General features: G+C 46.0%; 1 protein-coding gene across 1 annotated transcript in view; it reads right to left on the minus strand.

Annotated features, from left to right (window-relative positions):
- Positions 1 to 23,181, minus strand: part of LOC311228297 (cholesterol 24-hydroxylase-like) — a gene marked incomplete at its 5' end in the record, with an annotated part of 39,606 nt that extends 16,425 nt beyond the window's left edge. The window contains 10 exons of the mRNA XM_084314205.1: positions 11,430 to 11,502; positions 11,887 to 11,952; positions 14,304 to 14,466; positions 14,549 to 14,656; positions 15,006 to 15,144; positions 18,120 to 18,206; positions 18,647 to 18,720; positions 18,974 to 19,055; positions 22,666 to 22,743; positions 23,033 to 23,181. Of these exons, the coding sequence (XP_084170331.1) occupies positions 11,430 to 11,502; positions 11,887 to 11,952; positions 14,304 to 14,466; positions 14,549 to 14,656; positions 15,006 to 15,144; positions 18,120 to 18,206; positions 18,647 to 18,720; positions 18,974 to 19,055; positions 22,666 to 22,743; positions 23,033 to 23,181 (1,019 nt within the window). The remainder of the gene's footprint in view (positions 1 to 11,429; positions 11,503 to 11,886; positions 11,953 to 14,303; positions 14,467 to 14,548; positions 14,657 to 15,005; positions 15,145 to 18,119; positions 18,207 to 18,646; positions 18,721 to 18,973; positions 19,056 to 22,665; positions 22,744 to 23,032) is intronic.
- Positions 23,182 to 23,391: the final 210 nt, after the last annotated feature.

A 23,391-nucleotide genomic window follows, 5' to 3' on the forward strand; every position in this document is an offset into this window, starting at 1 on the left:
GGCCCCACATTCGTCGGAATGAATGTGCAGCAGTACTGTCCAAACATGGAACAGACTCCACCCTTCTCCGCCATTAACCAGTTCAGAGCCTGTCTATTCTGCCACGCCACCGTACTGGTCGCGTGCATCTGGTCCCCCATTGCATCCAACGCCTCCTCGGTGTAGTTGAGATACCGCTGCTGATTGTAAAACAAATAGTTGATCCACCCGGTGTTCTTATTGACCGATATCCATGGCAGAATAGACTCAAACCCTGCCGCAATCTCATTCTTAGCCATGAACTCGGCTGGAATGCCCCTTGGCTGTCCTATGCTGTCCAGATACACCCTTGGGTCTGCCTTGTAGCTACGCTTCGTTCGAGAGATAGGAGACTCAGAAGGTCCTTCCGTCACTGATAATGGTAGGACCACCATTGGCATGATCGCCTGAACCCGGGCACATCTACCTGACCAATCTAAAGGAAGTGTATTCCTCAACCTCCTACCGCCGCAGAGCCAGTATTGGTCCGCCAGTGCCATATCCTGGACATGAAACGGGCAAGCTACAGGCCGTGGGTTGGTATCCACTCCCTTTAACACAACCCCGTGTCCACACTTTCCTTCTTTCGTGCAGTTAGTCGTGATGCTCCAAATAGTAGTGCACCGCCCCTCTGCCACCTCCCCTACGTCCCGGGTCCCCTCCTTTTGCAAGCACTCGAAATCCTTGGTCAGCCATAGTTTGACACCTCTGGGTATTGGCAACCCCGTCGCTACCCCCTGCACACGTACATCCAATTTCCTACAACGTTCCCGCATAGTGACATCCTTGAAATCCGTGACGTTTCCTGCCGCCTTAAAACGACTAGAGCCGAGAAACCCCAAACACTCTGCCTCGCACCAAGGGCGACTATTATGGGGCCCCTCCCATGCCTCTGCGTCCCTGTCACACTGAGCCCAACTGAACTTCGTGCCCTTCACCAGCAGCCTATCCGGACGTGCCTTGGAGCAGACATAACAATCCTCTATCTGATTCTGCGCGCTCGTGTACTGGACCCACTTAAACCACTCATTCCCTAAAGCCGCCCTATACATCGGGTCAGCCTCCGGGTCTTCCTCGTCATAGTCATAGTCGCCCCCATCTTGTTCCCCGGAAGGAAGCAAACCCCTCAACCTGGCCCAGAGTGAGCCCACTGAGTCCCTCAACGTTCCGGCTGTCCTCTGGAACATATCCTGTCCCCCCACCTCTTCCGACTCAGTGTCCTTGACCTCCCTTTTTCCCCTCACCCCTGTCCCCTGTGATTGGTTCGGGACAGGCTCAACCCTCCTATCTACCCCCACAACCCGATCCTCGTTAGTATAATGGTAAGTATCCCCGCCTGTAACGGGGGAATGGTCAAAATCAAAAACATGCCCTTGCGGTCCTACGGGAAACACCCCTTTTGGTTGTAGTCTTATCTTCTCCCCCCCTTCCTCGATGGAGGGCAGAGGGGGCGCCTGATTCTGAGCCTGGTCATGAAAGCCTGCCGGTACTTGAGCCTGAGCGGGACCCCGTGGGACTCCTACCCACTCAAACCCGTCATCCTCAAGGACGGGTCGACCGTGACGGTTCTCAATGACGTCGTTGTGCCCGGCCGACCGTCCGCACACTGCTGCCAACATCTGCGGGAGCATCAGCAGGCACTGCACCTTCCAGTTGCCGTCTCGGACCCTCCATGTCGGGTTCTGCATAACTGCGATCGATTGTATCCCCCAAGAGATCGCCGCTGGCCTTTATGCAGTGATTGAAGTGGAACCAGGTCGCTGATCCTTTGACTTGGACTGCCGTTCCAGTCGATCGGATCACCTCGTACGGGCCCTCTCTCCGGGGTGATGACCACTTTCTCTTGTGGACCTTTACGAAGACCAGGTCCCCAGGGATCAGTCTCGGTTTGGTGGCTTCCTTCTCCGCCTCCTTCACCCCCTTTTTCTCCTTTCTCTGCTCCTGTCGAAACACAGCTTCATGTATTTTAGTCACTTGCTGAAGATATTTTTTCAGATCTTGCTCAAAAATATCTAATGCCGGGCCCCTAGCCAGGTGTCTAAATGGCGGTGCTGGCATGCTGCGGCCTGTAAGCATTTCATGCGGTGTTAGCTGTGTTTGGCGGTTTACGCTGCTTCTAATAGCCATCAGAGCAAGTGGCAAAGCATCAATCCAGTTAAGCTTAGTTTGCATACAGACTTTCAACAGTTTGTTTTTAATGACCAGATTGGCCCTTTCCACCTTCCCCTGCGACCCGGGACTATAGACACAGGAAAGGCGCTGTCTTATACCTAATTTCTGCATCAGCCCTTTAACCACCTTGTCGATGAACTCGCGGCCATTATCGCTTTGTAATATCGTGGGAATTCCAAATCTCGGAATGACCTCGCGACACAGGAACTTGATCACTGTGTCCGCGTTCTTGTGTTTAGATGGAATGGCCTCAATCCAGCGACTAAAGCAGTCCTCTACTACCAGGAGGTATCGTTTGCCCTGCACTGGCGTTATCATATCTGTATAGTCCATAATCAGATGTCTGAATGGTCCCTCAGGGAGGGGTGTGTAAGCCGCCACTGTCGGTACTCCTTTGCGCACATTGCCCTGTAAGCATGTTAAACACCTGGCTAGTGTAACGTCAATTTGTGCCTGAAGCTTTGGGGACCAAAATCCCATTTTCGTGATTCGTTTCAGGGTCTCTGCTCTTCCACAGTGATCAACACCATGAGCCTCAGGTATCACCAAGGACAGAAGATCGATGGAGGCGACTATCAAACCGTTATGACTCCTCCACAGACCATCTGCCCCCCTTACAGCCCCCCTCTCCGTCCACGACTGTTTCTCGGCCTGCGTGGCTGAGTCCTGAAGATCACTCAAATTATCCTCAGTTACCTCAGTCGTCAGTTCGGCCGCAAACATCAGAACAGCCGTGGACGGCACCGCAGCCGCCGCCTTCGCGGCCTCGTCCGCCGCGTTGTTTCCCGTCGTCACAAAGGACAGGTCTTTTCTGTGTGCCTGGCACTTTACGATAGCAATGCTTTTGGGCAACTTTACAGCCTGAATAAGCGCCACAACCTGCTTGTGGTGAAGGATCGGTGAGCCGTCCGATTTCTTAAAGCCTCTTGCCTTCCAAATGGCCGCGAATAGGTGGCATACGCCATGCGCATACGCAGAGTCTGTAAAGATGTTAACCGTGCGATCTTTAGCTATTATGCATGCTTCTGTTAGTGCTATTAGTTCTGCAAGCTGGGCCGAACATGGTTGCATGCATTGTCCGGCCTTTCTTGTTAGTGTTTCTCCGTTAGGTTTGCACTGTACGACGGCGTATCCTGACCTTAAATTTTCCCCCTCCCGATAGCAGGACCCATCCACAAAAAGTGAGAGTTCTGCTATCGCGAGTACTGCAGGAGCCTCATGTAAGCCTGTTGCCGTTGGCTGGTCAGAACAAATTTGCCTCTTTCAATCAAGTTTGCCAATTTGTGATGTGTCCAAATGCAAATGTCATATCCCATTGTCACGGCCGTTGCCTTCTCATACATCAAATGTGCTGCGGCCAGGGCCTGATAACAAGGTGGCAGACCCTGCTCTACCGGCGAAAGAGCTCTAGAGTAATATGCTATCGGTTGTTTTTTCCCACTCACCCCCTGTGTTTGAATCAGGACAGCTGTCGCATGCTGCGCTCTATGTGAGACGAATAGGTGGAAACACTTCTCATAATCCGGCAGCGCCAGGGCAGGGGCCTGTAACAACAGACGCTTAATGTTTATGAACGCGTCCTCCCCCTCCTCGGTCCATGTCAAGGGAGCGCGAAGCTTGTCTGTACCCGCCTCTTTTATCATCATCCTCAACGGCGCTGTCGCTATCGTATAGTCCTCCACCCACTCAGAGCTGTACCCAGTCATCCCTAAAAACGTCATCATCTGTCGGACCGTCAATGGCCTAGGTGCCTTGGATACAGCTTCGAGTTGCGTGGGTGAGATGTTTTTTATGCCCTTTTGAATGACGCGAGACAAGTACTCAACTTTTGGCTGGCAGTACTGCAGTTTTGAACGGGATGCCTTGTGGCCTCCCACGGCCAATCCACTCAAAACTTTGATGGAGTCCTCATGGCACTGCTGACGTGTATCCGAGCAGATTAGAATGTCATCTGCATACAGTAAAACCGTGCTGAGTAGTGTGTCGCACACTCCTTGCAAGTCTTCCTTGAGCGCCTTCGAGAAGTAATGCGGCGAGTGCGCGAACCCTTGTGGCAACCGGGTGTAAGAGTATTGTTTCCCCCTGTGGGTAAAAGCAAACAGATACTGAGACTCTTTTTCCAATGGAACACTGAAAAATGCCTGCGTGAGATCAATGACCGTATAGTACTGCGAGCTACTCGGGATGTTTGTCAGGAGGGTGTGTGGATTAGCGACTTCCGCCTCTGGTCCAGACACCACGTCGTTCACCGCCCTCAAATCGTGTACCAGTCTGTACCTAGCCCTGTCCGCCTTTAGCACTGGGTGGATAGGTGTATTACATCTGGATTTGAAAGGGACGAGCACTCCCCCCTTTAACAGTCCCTCAATCTGATGTGATATAGCTTCCTCCGACTCTGGCTTCATTGTATACTGTCTGATAAAGGGTGGTCTACAACCCTTCTTTAACCTGACCTTCACTGGCTGTGCCGACAATATTAGACCCACATCTGTGTCGTGTTTTGACCACAACCGTTCCGGGGTGCGCGCCAACATGTCCTGTTCCAGCAAAGCATCCGCCTCTGGAATAACGCAAGGGTCTCCTGGTAATCTGATTACTTGCGGTTTTGCCAAAACTGAAAAGGAAATCATTATTTTTATGAAACTCCCATCTGCGCTGTTCCAAATTAGCGGAGATTCCGTGGAGACCCACCTTTGAGTCTCGGATTCCTGTATCATTGAACCTAGATGTTCGGATTCGTAACCAGGATTTATTCTCAGAGTGATGTGTGGGGCGGCGTCTCTTAGTCTATGTTGTTCCCGTAGATACTTACCCGTGTTAACCCTCAACGCCGCGCCCTGTCTCCCTACAATTATCGTAGATGAGTTAATCTGCACCTGCTCGGGCTGTCCCTGCAACCATGCCTTGTTCCTAACTAGGTCACTATTCGTCAAATATTGTAGTGTGCAATGTGCCTCCATGTTTGTTTGTCTAGACTGAGGTAGTTGGGTTTTCAGAAATGGCTCCCAGGGGTCACAGACCCTTTGCAGCTCTGCATCTATGTTGCCCAGCCAGAACACAGTGGCCTCTTTCTCCCCCGTCCCTTGTAGCATCATTTGGTACACGTCTTGTTCAATTTGAATCCCCTCAGGCGTACATAGGATTTTACAGCCTAGTTTACACATTGCATCTCGTCCCAAGAGATTGCGCGGGGTGCTGTCCGAAATTAATACAGGTATTGTTATGATCTTGTTGTTATACGTCATAGAGATTGGATCTGATGTGGGTATTAATTGTGTTTTTCCCGAGAATCCGACCGTCCGAACATACTGTCCAGACTGGGGTAAGTGAGCGGCGTATTTTTGCTTTATGCAGGAAAAACCTGCTCCAGTGTCTGCCATCATCTCTGTTAATTTGCCCTCCACTAGGACCTGCAGAATAGGTTCTTGCTCAGCTCCCTTGGAAACCACAATCATTTGATTTCCCCCCGTCGCATTCTCTGGGCACCCCTAGTGATTACCCCCCTGGTTTCGGGGCCCTCCTGTCTCCCCCTGGTCGTGGGGCCCTTGTGACTCCCCCTGGCGCACGGGTCTTCCATACTCCGAGCCGGGACGGTATGGTTGCCTACATCTCATTTCCCTGTGTCCCTGCATGCCGCAGTTCCAACAGTGGAAACGGGGAAACTGTTGTTCGTTCCCCGGTCCCTGTGTAAACCGTGGGCCTGATTGCCCATTCCCTGCCTGCCGCCTGGACGCCTGGTTCTGTGAACTATAGCCATAGCTTCTACCTGAGGTGCAGGCGGGGGTCCCTGGTCCTGCATGGGTGGAGAGGTAGCAGATGACACCATTACTGCCTGCAACCTCCTTTGGGGCTGCAGTTGTTGCTGAGTTAACTTCCTTGAGTCATTTCTATCCTGATCCCTGACTTTCTGCTCCTGAGCCCTTTGCTTCTCCACACTATGTGTTACATGTGCACAGAACAAAGGATAAGTCATGTCCATTAACCCCACCACGTCTTCCAGTCTATTCTTAACCACCTCTGGAAGCCCTCTCATCACACTTTCTCTAAACATCGCTCTCTGCAATGGGTCAATTTCTGGGTTGTGTCCTAGCTCACCTCTCCACTCCTTCAGTATTTTGTTCACATAGGTGCCAGGCCCTTCCGTCTCCATTATGGGGTTGCCCGCCAGTTTTGCCGGATTAATACGTGATGGATATTGATTCCTGAGTTTGTACCACAACGCCGCTCTATGCGCGTTGAATATGTCTCCATCATGGGCCTGCGTGTCGCATGCCACTCGCATCGATGTATCACCCATGATGTCCCGGCAGGCACCAATTCCTAGCAAGCGCGTCAACAGGGATTTGACGTCACCCACTGCTAGCAGAAAAGATGACGTATTTTCCTCAAACTGCGTGATCCACCTGGAGGCTCCTTCTGAAAGGTCCGGTAGTCTTGCTATTATGCCATCGATGTCTAGAGGTGACCATGGCATGTGAAAGATATCGTTCCCCTTTATTAGCAGGGGAAACTGGCCTGTACTTGTCACACTTCCCAGGAATGTAGGGGCGAAAGTCAGGGTTCCTGTAATGTTTCCTTTCTCCTGTGCTGGTTTCGTGTCGTTCTCATCTTCCTCCTCAGTCAACAGTTTGGTGTGGCCACACGCCCCGTGTTTCCCTGATGTCTGCTGTGCCACATTTTGACGGGCCTCTTCCTCTATCTTCCTCCCGACTCCCTCCCTCTGCCTGCCCAGGTTCTCTACCTACTCTTCCTCTGCATCATACAACTTCCGACGTACTGTCTCGCCATATGCCGCCAGGACTTTCGGATAGAGATCCTGCGGGGTCAGTTTGGGGGGGGTATCTCGCCTAAGGGAGGTCTCTGATCTAGCGGAGGTTTCTGACCTAGCGGGGGTTTCTGACCTAGCGGGGGTCCCTAATTCCGTCTCCTCATATTCTCCTCTTATTGTCACAGTGCCCACCGGCAATTGCGTGACATAAGGTGGGGATGTTGGTTTCCCTATATCCGTCTCTCTCTGATTTAGCGCTAAAGCTTCCTGCCTGTATGCTCTCCCCTTCTGGGCGTAGAGCTTCATTACCCCCAACTCTTCTGTCCTCTTTTTCAACCTCTTTTTGCTGCTGTTGCCTGGCTTGTGGTTACGAATCATTACATTCATCTCTTCGCATACGTCGAGATTAAAAGTACCTCCGGAAGGCCATTTTGTGTCCCCGGCCTTTGTACGCCTCTGCCAACGGACACCAACCTTGAGAATTAGGTTCTTTATGAGCGGGTTCCGGTCTAACAGTATGTCCTCTGCTGTATGCATCGTTGTTTAGTGTGTATGTGTGTTTATTGTGTTGTGTGTGTGTGGTTGTACTTCAGCTACTACTACTCTACAACTACTACTCCAGGACACAGTTAACCTAGATCTACTACTACTCTACAACTACTACTCCAGGACACAGTTAACCTAGATCTACTACTACTCTACTCCAGGACACAGTTAACCTAGATCTACTACTACTCTACAACTACTACTCCAGGACACAGTTAACCTAGATCTACTACTACTCTACTCCAGGACACAGTTAACCTAGATCTACTACTACTCTACAACTACTACTCCAGGACACAGTTAACCTAGATCTACTACTACTCTACAACTACTACTCCAGGACACAGTTAACCTGGATCTACCAGGACACAGTTAACCTAGATCTACAACTACAACGCTACTACAACTCGGTGTGTGTGTGTCTGTGTGTGACTGTGTGTGTGTGTGTGTGTGTGTGTGTGTGTGTGTGTGTATGTCGGTGTGTGTGTCTGTGTGTGTGTGTGTGTGTGTATGTGTGTATGTCGGTGTGTGTGTGTGTTTGTGTGTGATTGTGTGTGTGTGTGTGTGTGACTGTGTGTGTGTGACTGTGTGTGTCTTTGCTGTGTGTGTGTGTGTGTGTGTGACTGTGTGTGTGTGTGTGTGTGACTGTGTGTGTGTGTGTGTGTGTGTGACTGTGTGTGTGTGCGTACTGTGTGTGTGTGCGTCACAACCCGCTGTCTACCGGGACACAGGAATGTGTGTGTGTGTGTGTCGGTGTGTGTGTGTCTGTGTGTGTGTGTGTGTGTGTGTCTGTGTGTGTGTGTGTGTGTGACTGTGTTGTGTGTGTGTGTGTGTGTGTCTGTGTGTGTGTGTGTGTGTGTGTGTGTGTGTGTGTGTGTGTGTGTGTGTGACTGTGTGTGTGTGTGTGTGACTGTGTGTGTGTGTGTGTGTGTGACTGTGTGTGTGTGTGTGTGTGTGTGTATGTGTGTATGTCGGTGTGTGTGTGTGTGTCTGTGTGTGTGTCGGTGTGTGTGTGTCTGTGTGTGTGTGTGTGTGTGTGTGTCTTTGCTGTGTGTGTGTGTGTGTGTGACTGTGTGTGTGTGTGTGTGTGTGTGACTGTGTGTGTGTGTGTGTGTGTGTGTGTGACTGTGTGTGTGTGCGTACTGTGTGTGTGTGCGTCACAACCCGCTGTCTACCGGGACACAGGAATGTGTGTGTGTGTGTGTGTGTGTCTGTGTGTGTGTGTCTGTGTGTGTGTGTGTGTGTGTCTGTGTGTGTGTGTGTGTGTGACTGTGTTGTGTGTGTGTGTGTGTGTGTGTCTGTGTGTGTGTGTGTGTGTGTGTGTGTGTGTGTGTGTGTGTGACTGTGTGTGTGTGTGTGTGTGACTGTGTGTGTGTGTGTGTGTGACTGTGTGTGTGTGTGTGTGTGTGTGACTGTGTGTGTGTGTGTGTGACTGTGTGTGTGTGTGTGTGTGTGACTGTGTGTGTGTGTGTGTGTGTGTATGTGTGTATGTCGGTGTGTGTGTGTGTGTGTCTGTGTGTGTGTGTGTGTGTGTGTGTGTATGTGTGTATGTCGTGTGTGTGTGTGTGTTTTCTACCACCAGGGGTCAGCAAACCCAAGAGAGAAAGAGATGTGATGAGTCTGTATGCTACACCTTGGCCCACCAACAGGGGTCAGCAAACCCAGGAGAGAGAGAGAGAGAGAGAGAGAGAGAGAGAGAGAGAGAGAGAGAGAGAGAGAGAGAGAGAGAGAGAGATCAGGGGCCTGATCTCTGATCCAAACCCTACTTTTTTCCCAACCTGGTGCGTCCTATTGGGGTGTAATAGCTAACTTTTTAAGCGATGGGGGGGTGTGTGTGTATTGTATGTGTGTATTGTATGTGTGACTGTGTGTGTGTGTGTGTGTGTGTGACTGTGTTGTGTGTGTGTGTGTGTGTGTGTCTGTGTGTGTGTGTGTGTGTGTGTGTGTGTGTGTGTGTGTGTGTGTGTGTGACTGTGTGTGTGTGTGTGTGTGTGTGACTGTGTGTGTGTGCGTGTGTGTGACTGTGTGTGTGTACGTGTGTGTGACTGTGTGTGTGTGTATGTGTGTGTGTGTGTGTATTGTATGTGTGACTGTGTGTGTGTGTGTGTGTGACTGTGTATGTGTGCGTGTGTGTGACTGTGTGTGTGTGCGTGTGTGACTGTGTGTGTGTGTGTGTGTGTGTGTAGGCCCAATAGTGCAAACAAGCTAGAGTCTCGTCTCACGCTGCCCAAATTGTTTTTTTTTTTTTTTTTTACTCTCTGCTCATATTATCACAGCTAGCCTCTCTGTAGCAACAACTTCACAAGCCAATAAGAAAACGAACAATAGTGTATCCGTAAACGTAATTAGTTTGACACAGAGAATGCCAGCTGTAATAGTGTGTTTTGAATAACAGCAGAGCGGCACCGGTTTTTGTTTTGAAAATTGAGAGTCTTATCTACAGAGGACAGAAGGCACAGTTATAACAAGCAAGTGGGGAATGTGGAGAGTGTCGTAAAGGGATCAGGGAAAGGGATCAGGGAGAAGTTTGAACAGATGGAGAAAAATTTGACCAGAGGTCGAAAACATGCAATTAAAATTGATTAGTGGCGCACTTATAGCCTGTTAAAAGAGGAATCGCCCTAGTGTAAACACCTCACCGCTCGTGTTCGTTTTAGCCGTCCATCCAGACCTCGTCACACAGTCAGCTCAACTTTTTCCTCCCTCAGAATCTCTTACGGATATTCTAATCAAAAGCAAAAATGCTCACCTGTGTTTGTTTGTCGACACCGCCAGAATTTCTACGGGAGAGGTCCGGAGCTGGCCGTGTGAGGGGGCCCGGCAGGGCGGTCTACAGGTCAAGGGTCACCAAATGTTGTGGCTGATGGTTGTTTAACACAGCAGGAGACGATATTTCCAATTTTAACAAGTAGGTAATTTATTTAGGAAAAGAAGTTTTTAACAGCAAAAGCTATGGCTCAGTAGACGGTCACCACAGTTGAAGGAAAAACACTCTAACTCTCAATCCCCCTGCTTGTCCCCTAAATCCCCTCTCAGTCCTGCCCCCACATGACAGATATGATGACGTGTCATATCATGTCAGATATGACATGACGTACATTAAGATGACACGTAGATTTAACATCGGAGAGAGATAAAAACATTAAGAACATCGAAGAGAGATAAAGACATTAAGAAGAACATAGATTTAGATAAAAACATTAAGAACATCGAAGAGAGATAAACAAGATATGATGTACACACACGATATGATGTAAAACATTAAGAACATCGAAGAGAGATAAAGATTTAGTGAGATGTGTGTGTGTGTGTGTGTGTTTGTGTGTGTGTGTGTGTGTATGTGTGTGTGTGTCTGTGTGTGTGTGCGTCTGTGTACAGACGTGTGTGTATTGTATGTGTGTATTGTGTGTGTGTGTCTGTGTGTGTGTGCGTCTGTGTACAGACGTGTGTGTATTGTATGTGTGTATTGTGACACAGGGAATGTGTGTGTGTGTGTGTGTGTCGGTGTGTATGTTTGTGCGACTGTGTGTGTCTGTGTGTGTGTGTGTGTGTGTCTGTGTGACTGTGTGTGTCTGTGTGTCTGTGTGTGTGTGCTGTGTCTGTGTGTGTGTGCTGTGTATGTGTGTGTCTGTGTGTCTGTGTGTGTGTGCTGTGTCTGTGTGTGTGTGCTGTGTATGTGTGTGTCTGTGTGTCTGTGTGTGTGTGCTGTGTATGTATGAAAGAGAGAAAAGACACAAGATTAGAGCACACGATATGATGTACTGAAATGTCCATCTGCCTATCCTGAGGTTGTTTTAAGAACATCAGCCAGACTGTCGCCCTAGTGTCTTTGAGCCCTGCTAGTTGACCTATATTAAACTAGTCAAGACTAACCCCTTTCCTACCTCCACCCCCGTATACACATTTTCCACAACAAGCCCCTTACTTTGCCAGTATATCTGGATGTTGTCCGAGTTCCATGATGCAAAAAGCAAGTTGATTGGCCGTCGTCTCTTGTCCTGTAAAATATGACAATGAGCGTTGTATATAAATTCATTCTTTACATTCTTCAATCAGAGCAAAACAGGTGTGGAGTTGACACTCACAAAAAAAGTGTTTAAGAGAATCTACTTAATAAAAGAGGGCAAACTGGATCTCAAATGTGTTGACCCCAGATCAAAGACAGCACGTGCTTTGTGAATTGTGAAAACCCTGCCCTCTTTTCTTGATCCTCCAATCACAACTGTTGCTTTACTTGAGTGGGAAGCAACAGTTGTGATTGGAGCATCAAAAAAAGAGAGCGAGGTTTAAGACAGGTCAAGTGGTCAGTCCCTTACTGTCTGCTTTCCAATTTTCTACAAGAAAAACAATAAACTACCTAATTTGTAGCTTTCAACACTCACCCGCAATGAAGAATGTCACAAAGTTGTCCAACATAAATTCGTCATCATCTTTATCCATGCTCTCCTCTATAATGATAAATAATTTGGATTTAGCAGGAGTGTTCTAAAACATAAAAAGAAAAATGCATTCAATAAAGTAGAGGTGTAACGGTATGTGTATTAGCCCCGCGACTTTGTGGTACTGACGTCATGGTTCTGACTTCACAGTTTGGTATGGGTAGCCACCCGACAAATACGTCTCAGGGGGGACTATAGACACTAGGTGGAACTAGAGTTGAATATGTCTCAGGGGGGACTATAGACACTAGGTGGAACTAGAGTTGAATACGTCTCAGGGGGGACTATAGACACTAGGTGGAACTAGAGTTGAATACGTCTCAGGGGGGACTATAGACACTAGGTGGAACTAGAGTTGAATACGTCTCAGGGGGGACTATAGACACTAGGTGGAACTAGAGTTGAATACGTCTCAGGGGGGACTATAGACACTAGGTGGAACTAGAGTTGAATACGTCTCAGGGGGGACTATAGACACTAGGTGGAACTAGAGTTGAATACGTCTCAGGGGGGACTATAGACACTAGGTGGAACTAGAGTTGAATACGTCTCAGGGGGGACTATAGACACTAGGTGGAACTAGAGTTGAATACATCTCAGGGGGGACTATAGACACTAGGTGGAACTAGAGTTGAATACATCTCAGGGGGGACTATAGACACTAGGTGGAATTAGGGTTGCACATTTTACAAAAAGATGCTCAATATCTATAGAGGCTTACTTTGATCTTTAACATTGAATATTAAGCTTGTATTGCCAAATTCAGATGATAAACAAACGTTTATACTTGTAAAGGCATGATCAAAAGCGGATGGAGCAACTTAACAACTGTGCACTCTGCACTGTTTTGTTTCTCCCCTCCACCCCTCCACCCCTCCCCCGGTGTCCCTGAAACAAAACCATGAATGAATGATACGTTTGTAACACAGCAGAGTCATTACAATAGGCTGAAAATGTTAATCTTTTTCATGTTCGCCTAATAATGTTAACTGCTGGAAACACACACACACTGACTTTCTTCCGTGCTGCTTTCCCTCACAGCTGATCCAAGAAAAAAAGACAAACACGCAAACATTGCTGTGCTGGTCTGGACTGGTCCTCTGAGCTCCTCTCCAGTCGAGCTGCTGTGGTGTTTACATTAGAAATATTGATAAATCCTCTGCCATTGTTGTGTAACATCTCGTCTCGTCTCTTAGAGTCTTCTTGCTCTGCTCCATGTGAAGTTAAATCTACTCTAAAAGTGAAAGTGAAAGCATACACCGGTGGGGGTGGTGGACAAGTAATTGACTTGATGGATGCCTGGACACAGAATAACACCGGTTTCACAGACTACCGGCAAGCCTCTAGTAGACATTGTACTACTGTCTGTTCAAAATAAATGAAAAGAAACCTAGCCTTATACATTCAGGATGTTTGTGCTTTTTTTCCTGTTGTACCGAATTCGTACCAAACCATGACCCCAAAACCGAGGTGACCAACCGTGGCGTCTGTGTACCGTTACACCCCTACAATGTATGGTACCACTTATGGCATTTAACCTGAACGTTTGTAAAGGGTAATTCCTGTTTTTTTATGTGATGTTCACATTGTTCTTGTGGCCTGAGAGTAGTTCAAGAACCTGGTGAATCTTGGGAGGCATGATTTGGTTATCTGGTAATGGCAATACTAACATCAGCTACAGCTAGGATTATAGCCACCGCTAATGCTAAATGAATGTGCAGGATGAACCAAACCATGCATTCCAGTTCCACCTGGTTCTTAAAAGGGATATTTCACTTTAGTAGAACTTGTAAAATATCAGCAACCCTACCTCTATTTAAGGCATCCGCTGTCAACACCACCATTCCTCCTAGGTGTCAGGCTCCTCATGCACTTCAATTCATTTTGGGGACCTATTCAAAATAGTATACATAGGTATAAACAAACTACTGCTGTGAAGCTTTCAATAAAGCAAACAGTCAACTATTTTTTTTAAGTACCTTTGACTCTTTGACCTTTACACAGAATAATATTACTGTATTGTTTGTTTATAATTCAGAATTATTATATTTAGACTCAGTCCCCAAAATGAATGGAAGTGAATGAGGAGCATGACACCTGGGAGGAATGGTGATGTTGACAGCAGATCACAGGGACAGCAGTCGTCGCTAGTCTACTTGTAGATTACTGTAAAGAGAGGTATGGTAAAGTGAAATGTCCCTTTAAGATTACTCTCAGGCCAAACAATCATTTGAACATCACTTAAAAAAAAAAAAAAAAGCAGGAATGACCCTTTAAAAGTGTTGTCACTATCAGCTGAGCACCTACATCTGGGCCGTGTGTATGTTTCGTTGATGTTAGAAAACCTATGGAGTTACAACCTTGGCCGGCGGATTTGATGATTTGTGTGAGGATGTCCTTGGGTACGTCCTCGCCTCTTTGCATGGCAGCCTTTCTCTCTCCAATCCACTTGGCCCCTGTGGAGCGGATCAGCTGGCACGCCTCCTGCACCTCCCGGATGAACTTCCTGTTTCTCGGGTTGAGCTGGACATACCAGACAAATAGTTGTATTGAGATCTCACATGCCTCACTAGATGACTGTCTTCAGTATGCGGTGAGCTTGTACCTGGAAAAAGGCATCTCTGATATAGTAGATCACCCCCTTCAGACACTTCTCGATGGCGTTCGGGAAAGGCGAGTCGCTTTCGTTCTGCATGTCGATTCCAAACGCAACCTATCCGAACAAATGCACATTATCACCAAATGCAGTTTATGTAAACATCTGGTGGAATCGTTATGAATCCTTGAGCCATTCGTATTTCTTTTTTCCAGATATGTTCATTTTTCAAAGTCCTATAGGCAGATGCTGTAGTGACGAAATTAGAATGGCAAGGATAATAGAATAACCATTTAACATTAGACTGTAAGAATAAGGACCTATTTATACTGAAGATCAATATGACTTGATGAGGCTTGTGAGGCTGAGTTTTCTAATTAGCCGACAGTGGCTCTTTCCATCGATTTACAGTCTTTAAGGGATAGTAGGATAAGTGGTAATATGACACGATGAGAGGACCCATTACCTTGGTAATGATATCGAGGGTAACCTGGTTGAGGAAGTGGAGTATCTTGACCTCTGTTTTGCCATCGGCCACCTCTGTGAGTTTATCCATGAACATCTCAGTTCTCTCATTGAAGGTCCCAGTCAAACCCCTGAGGTACCTGGAGATGATAGCAGTGATGGTGGTGGATGCTGCTAATACCACTTCATTAGCATGAATATTAGGCATGTTTCGACCAATTGATATTGGCATGGCCCGGTATCTATCGATATTGTAAAATGTATCAGTACATCCCTAATTAGTAATTATTACACAAGATTAAACCGATTTCCAAGAAACTTAAAAAGCAGTTAGAAAGGTTAGATGAGGAACCTGGAACACCAGTTAAATGCTTGCTGTGGGCAATAGCGGATCAATAGCCCGTAGTAGTATTCCCACACACACAGGATCTATACAGACTGACTGAAATCAATGTTTTGCTAATTGAAAAGTGAGTTCACATTCCCACTCTGTAAATGAACACCTGCTAGAGGAAAGGACAGACCCAGGCATAATTACATCCCTGAACGACAACAGTGACATTTCACCCTGATCGCCACTGGTGTGGTAGTGGCAGATCCCACGTGTGAACATGATAAACTCAAATAGCTTTCATTTGAACCTTTTCAAATTTGAGGTGCACATTTTTTACCCGTATATGAAGAACCCTATTGAAATGAAGTGCCAGGGGTGCATTTTGTGCATCTCTGGATTGCTCAGAGAGCCCCCCACACCTGCAGCTACTGCGCCATGATCATCCTGCCCTGAGATGTAAGGATCGAAAGGCACACCCACTTTCACATCCACAACATCATTGGCCAGCTGCCCGGTCTCCCGTATTCTGACGGCTGCACCAACTTCGCCTCTGCACCCTTCGTCTCAAGGTGGACCCAGTGCATTGCAAAGGAAGGATGCTATCCATCCCATTGTCAGTCAAGAGCGACTTGGACGGTTGAAGAGATCTCCGAGTCCACACCCTAGCGAAGGGGGTCCCGTGGGCACAGTCCCCTATGAGATGAATGGAACATATTTAGTGCTGCTTCAGGAAAATGCAAGTGGACCTCTTCGCATCCGAAGAGACCACTCATTGTCCCTTGTGGTTCACCGGCAGAGTGCAGGATGAACCAACACTGGGTGTGGATGCTTTTGCCCATGGCCAATAGCACTCCTTTACACCTTCCATCCCATCCATCTGAACAGTCGACTACTGGAGAGGGTGAGGCAGGAGGAGTTAACCCTAATCTTAGTGGCACCAATGTGAGCATTGGTTTCCAGCACTGCTTCAACTCTTTGCATCAGCCTCCTTGCCCCTTCCCCTCTACAGGGGTGCGTTGTTCCCAGTGAGCAGATTGGTCTGCCAATTCCTGAGAAGTGGAGGCTCGAAAGCCAAGGTCAAGCTCATCAGAATCCAGAACCATTCAGAGCGCACAAACCACAGTGTATGCCAGGAAATGGCATGTGGAGAAAGAAATACAGACCCAATTTCTTATTCTAATTTCTATGTCCTATAGAAAAGGCCCTTGCTTATCTCCATTCGTTACCAAAGAAGCTGTGAAGGTCTATGCTTCAGCCATCTCGGCTTGTCACAAAGGCTTCGATGACAACCCGTTACTCAGGCCCTGTCCACACGAGCGTTTGGATTTAATATGACCGAAGTTTGAAAAAATAAAACTCCGTCCACACGGTGAACTCAGGTGAACAACCGTGTATAACTGCGTACTCACGGCAGAGCTGGGAACCCAGCAACCGATACATTTAGTACAATGCCAAAACAGTAGGCGGCGATGTTGTTCAGACATGAAGGCCATTTCAACCAATCAGAAAAGGCTGAACGCTCACTAAACTTCCTGTTGGGTCGCGATCTGCCATTAATTCACTGAAGAAGAAGAAGTAAACTTCCTGTTTAGAAGCACAGCTGGACCCTATTGATCATTTTGCCAACGGAACATATATTTTCAGCAAAGAAAGAAACTGCAATAAACAAACGGATACATTCACTGTGTTCTGCCTCTCATTTTGTTGATGAAACAAAACCATCAGCAACACAATTTACCACCAAGAGCGGATAGTTTAGTCTCACAAAAGACCGCCGGTGTTGTTAGCTACATGCTAATGTGAATGGCTATATCCATGTATAGTATATAGCTTAAATGCTAACGTAATGTGGTAACGTTACCGATATGAAATGGATGTAAACGTTATTTAACACATTGCAGAATGGGTACAATACAATACGGCTCAATACAAACAATTGTTAAGGGGATGCAGTCTGGACTGGGTTCCTTATAACAATAACTTGACAACACATGAGTTTAGTTTAGCTGCAGCTACATGTTTACTCTCAGCGTCAGGTCAGGAATGCGACAAGACATCAGTCGATCACAACACTCTTCAACACAGACGATACGTTTCGAACAAAAGTTTGTTACAATCATTTTCATATAACGCTACTTGGGACAGCTCTGCTGTAAACACTGGTGTAGTTGGCTCTGCTATAATCTCTCTACCCCGCGGTCTGCCGTGAACATGGGAAATAATTGCGACAACTCTGCTGTAAACACTGGGAATAACCTCGGTTGCTATGCCCACACGCAACTGCAAAACCGCACAACTTCACCCTGGCCACCGGTTTTAAAGACCGCGGTTGCAGTGTAGCAAATCCCCAGTTGTGTGTGGCCGAACAGTGCAACTGCGCACATACAATCATGGTTATATTAAAACCAGCGTTCGTGTGGACGGGGCCTTAGCCACCCTCCAACACATTCTTCAAGAAGCAATGAGAATTAAGCCCATTAGAACGCCACAATGAGGTTTTGCCTTGATGTTACGGAGTCACACCTCTGGGAAGGCGCTTCTGGCCCTGAAATTCTTCACCTTGAAGTTGTGGTAGAAGAGTTCATGTGTGGTGCAAACCAATGCCTTCTTTTATAGCAAGTGAAGGTCTGCTATAAAAGTTCTGATAATTGATTGGTGCATGTCAAATTAGTTCAGCTTGTGCGCAAACATGCACGTTTGATCCACAATCATATAACCAGGGTTACAAATATGTAACCATTGCTTTGCCCAGGTTTAGTGTGTAATAGATAGATGACTTACAAGCTACTAAAGGCAGGGTCCATGATGCGGCGCTGTTTATACCACTGTTCATGGTTCCGTGCTGTGACCAGGCCATTTCCAAGGAACCTTGAGGAGACAGTTCAGACACAGGCATTTCCTGTCTAGGTTTGAACTATTAACATGTAAAAACAAAGTGTATTAAAATGTGAATGGTGTGTAATATTGTTATTTCTATCCTAGACACTGAGCCTGTTTACTGCGACAAATGAGACATTTGAGAATGTAAGATTAACAGCAATTTATACCAGCTAATATGTGCAATATAACAAGTAAATATAACAAAGTGTACAGTACACCAATATATAATGTACTGTAGGCTACACATTCACACTGTCCTAAGATGGAAGTGAAACTCAAACACAGGCTTTCACCACCTGAATCGCCATACATACAAGTATTGATAATAGCCTTTTTGCAGTGTTGCTTAGGCTAATCTAAACTATGACCTGCATGGGACCATTTGTGTCACTGACTGAAAAAGTGAAAGAACTGAGTTATGGAATTACCTTGTGCCAAACAGGTGGAACAGCTTTTTGTAAACAAAGTCATCTTTTGGGTACTTTGGGGACATCAGGATCTCCTGCAGCCAGCAGCAATACAAATACAGTGTTTTGCAGTGTTTTAAATATATCCATGTATCACATTTCAACTGCCTGATCTTATAAGCATATTGACGGAAGCTACATGGAGTTCATATTCACACATAGTATAATATACATAGGGCCTATCCTAATAATGATTTTGCCTTGCTTGTTTTGCTTATAACACACAGTGTAGGGCTACAATACACCTTTGCACCCAGCATGCAGGTGTTACAACTAGCCCAGTTTTACCTTTGTGGTCTCTGGACAAGACACACCCAGCACAACAGCGTGCAGCATATTGATCCTGAACACTGGTCCATAGGTCTCAGCCCTGTCAATGAGAGAGAGAGAGAGAGAGAGAGAGAGAGAGAGAGAGAGAGAGAGAGAGAGAGAGAGAGAGAGAGAGAGAGAGAGAGAGAGAGAGAGAGAGAGAGAGAGAGAGAGAGAGAGAGAGAGAGAGAGAGAGAGAGTCTTCCGGTTTAGTGATTCTGCCTTAATCTAACTATGAGACCCATCAATAACAGGACTAGATACCTAGCCAGAATCTCCCATTTTTTTTAGATCAGTCAGTACTTCAGTACTTCAACAACTACTTCAACCGAATCAGGGACACCCATGCATACCCAACTAGGCGTAGCTCAACTGACTTTGTGCCAGTCAGATTCAGGAGTTGTATGGGGAAGGAGTCATTTTTATATTCTGCAGCTGTCTTTTGGAACAGTCTGCCCAGTGACCTGAAAATCGTAATCAATGCTGTTAGATTCAAGTCCAGCCTAAAGACATGGCTCAAAAGGGACTATAATTAACCCAGACACTCGGCTAAAAGGCACCCTTACATGTTTTTATGCGTCTGTTATGTATATAAATGGTAAATGGTATATGTGATGTGTTGTGATGTCATGTCTGTATGATGCATGTCTAAGCATCTCATTCCCTTACCCTCTACAACAGGGGTGGCCAACCCGCGGGCCGCATGTGGCTCTTTGCCCGTCAATGTGTGGCTCTTCCATCCATAATTTTTTTTTTATTATTGTTATAATATATATTTTTTTATTTTATGTTCTTGGTATCTGAATCTAGGGACATCTATGGATCTCAGGGAATGTATTCCCAGTGTCAGAAATATTGTGTCTGTTACTAGGCTTGAGTAAATTGTAATGAACCAAAGGAGAATATCAATTCTATTTAAAAAAAATAATAATGTATCTTTGACTATGAATAACACCATGCTAAAATTGACCAGACCTGAAAAATCTAAGCAAATGAATAAAGGGAAGATGATTAAACAGAAGGTTTTGTAGATACAGTACTGAATTCTGCCATCTTTTTTATAATGTAAATTTCTCCACCATTTTTCATCATATTGCAACACCGTTTTTTGCTAGACGTTCACAGAAAGGTAGATATTACTAACTGCGTTCTGTTTTATGGCAATAACGTTCAGGTTTGTGGGAGATAATCCCAAAAAATAAGAGAAATAAAAAAATAAATCCAGAAGTCAGATCATTAACAGGGGCTGGCGTGAGCTGGGTAGGGTAGCTGGGTAGGGTAGTAGTCGAAATTCGAAAGCCCTGAGTCTCTTCCTTCAAAAGACTACACTCACTTTTGGCTGTGCCACTTCCTCCTGTCAAAATGCGCCGGTTTCCGACTCAATGCCCTGAGATTTCTATAATCTTATATTTCACTAATAACAGTTAAAAATCATTGGTAAACAAACATAATGCTGAAAATATACACTTTTACTGTATATATCGGGCTTAAGAGGTTAACCCTGTGAGGCCCAAATTAAAAAGACATTAGCAACTTCAGAGGCCAGAGGGTGGGTCATATAAACACATTTACTATCAAATAGCATTGTGAGGCTGAACAACAGGACCAATTGACATGTGCTTAACATTTTTTAAATAAACATTTACAGACTTTTTTTTTTAATGGCTAAAAGTGATTTTGTAATTTTGCAACCGTGGGTCTCACAGGGTACTTTTAACCCTGTGAGGCCAAAATAAAAAAGACATTAGCAACTTCAGAGGCCAGAGGGTGAGAGACCTATAAACACATGAAGGGTGCCGTGACTGAAAGGTTGAGAAACGCTGGTATATGGTGTGGCTCTTTGTGGTACCACTCATTTTTGTGGCTCTTAAGTCTCTGACTGGTTGGCCACCCCTGCTCTACGGGACCACTCTAAGGACCACAATGGAAATAAGCTCTGAGCTTTCTTGTGTACATCCTTGGCAGTATCTCCTGACTGTGCTTTCTGTCACATGTTATTTAATATATTGTCAAATAAAGTCATTCAGTCATTCATTCATTCAGAGCACTAATAGGAACCTCAAGTTGAATGTTTGAATGAAAAGAGACCAGTAGAACAAATACAAAATAAATGGTGTGGTATTTACTGACTTCACTAATAACTTTGGCCAATTTCAAAGCTCAGTAAAGACATTCTATTGAGTTGTTGCCACTCGAACTGAGTAGATATGTAGATTTCATATTTCAGGGGAAACTGCTGTTTAAGGCATATCCATGGAAAGTGAACTGCAGAGGGCATTCAAAGAAATACAACTCTAAGCATGCAGGGCTTGCTCCCACTCGGACCAGTAAATGGTAAATAAATGGTAAATGGCTGCATTTATATAGCGCCTTGCTCAAGGACACTTCGACACGCTGCCCGGGAGGAGCAGGAATCGAACCGGGAACCTCTGGATAACCAGATGACTGCTCTACCTAAAGAGCCACTGTTGCCCCTGTAAAATGGGCCAATTTCAAAGCTCTGTTAAAATTTAAATGTAATGGGCGGCTGGGTGGCGCAGCGGACAAGGCGCTCGTCACCAACGCAAGAGACACTGGTATCGAATCCAGCTGTCAGCGTTGCTTCCGGCTTGGCCGGCCGTCATACTGGCTCGATTGGCAGAGTCAGCGGGAGGGAAGCCGGTCGGTGGGTCCTGGTCGTTGTAAACAGCGACTCCTACAGTTTGGTCGGGGCGCCTGCACAGCGAGGGAAGGATCTAAGAGAGGTAGTGTGACCTTCCACACGTTACACTCTCTCAGTGAGAGTCCGCGCTGCCAGGTGAAAAGAAGTGGTGGGCTGGCTACACATGTGTCGGAGGAAGCATTGTGATAGTCTCCGCCCTCCCAGACCGACGGTAGGGGGTAGAATGCGCAACGACCAGGAAGGGGATTGGGAATTGGCATAATGACTAACATTGGGAGGGGAGAAAAATGGAAAAAAACTGGGGAAAAAGATAATTAAAAAAATATATATAAAAAATGTAAATGTAATTGTTGCAACTCAAGCTGAGTAGATACAGAAACTAGATTGATTCATACTTCGTATTTGCATTTAGTTATTCAGCTGACAGCCCAAAGTGCTTCACAGTAGTAAAATAGACATAAAATGAGCATAAATATTAAAACAAGAGAGAGGTTTAGCCTCAATCAGAGGCTGAGAAATATTTAGTATAATTTCATTTTGAAAGATTCAGCTTAAAGCTGCTGGAAAACGTGTGCTCTATCTCTGCTGGACAAGTAGGCTAAACGTACTCTTGCTCATTTCTCTGAAGTTGCCTACTGCAACTTTAATGCACAATTAACATTGTGCTGTGTCAGTCCTGGCTCCTGGGCACACCAGTAGAGTTGGCCATCCTTTAAAACACGAATAGTTAATTATATGAGGCAAGTCATGAAACAACAGTTGGCATTAAAAAATATTCGATTAAATATTATTAAATATAATAATAGGAAGTATTGTCCTATATAACAGAGTTGAAAAATGCTGACCGTAGAAGACGATTCTGTTTGAACTCGCTTGACACGACCGAGAGAGATGGGGGGGGGGGCATTGTCAAAGTGGGGGGCGAGGAAAGAGAGGGTAGAGAAAATGAATATGCATGCAAATCTGAAAACAGAAACCTACAATATGAAAAAAAACGTATCGTGCTCACCATTCCAGAAATTTGTCGTGAATAACTCGATCATTTTTCATTTCCCCCAGAAGCGTTGGCGAATGTCCAAATAAAAAGCTGTTTGGGGAAAAAGAGAAGGCACAACTGTAGTAGTGCGTGCAATTCAAATAGCTCAAATCACGACGATTTCCATTTCCCCATACTTTTTCTCATTAGCCATACTCCGTTCGACATGTCATTACACAAACGCACACATCACAGAAAAAGTATTGCATATTAGTTATAACGTTATATTATATAATGTTAGTTTTCGAACTGTAAAAGGTAAGAGGGACCAAAACAAAACAAGATTCCTATAGTGTAAATGTCGTCCCTGGTGACCACCCTTATTTACACACCAACTCACCTGTCTCTTGGTGGCCCAGGGATGTGATCGTATTTCAAATGTATGTATTTGACATACAAACAGTAGCCGAGAAATATGATGACAATAAGAACAAACAGATAGAAAAGCGCAGGAGCGGCCCAATTTGAAATGAAACGAACAGTCCCCATGGTATAGCTGCGACGGTTTTAATTAAGGTCGTTAGACTTTCTCAGGTCAATCGGTGCGCTCGAGTGTTTTAAGGTGAATCGTGCATTATGGTCCAGGGCTGTTGTCAGTGGTGGAGGGACTCGGGAGTAGGGGGTATCTGCAGAGCCGCAGAGCCAGGCTGGACGGGTTGGTTTGATTGATGATTGAAAAGTTTATTAACAGATTGCAGA

Source organism: Notolepis coatsorum (genome assembly GCF_963971535.1).
Source record: "Notolepis coatsorum genome assembly, chromosome: 5".
NCBI lineage: Eukaryota > Metazoa > Chordata > Actinopteri > Aulopiformes > Paralepididae > Notolepis > Notolepis coatsorum.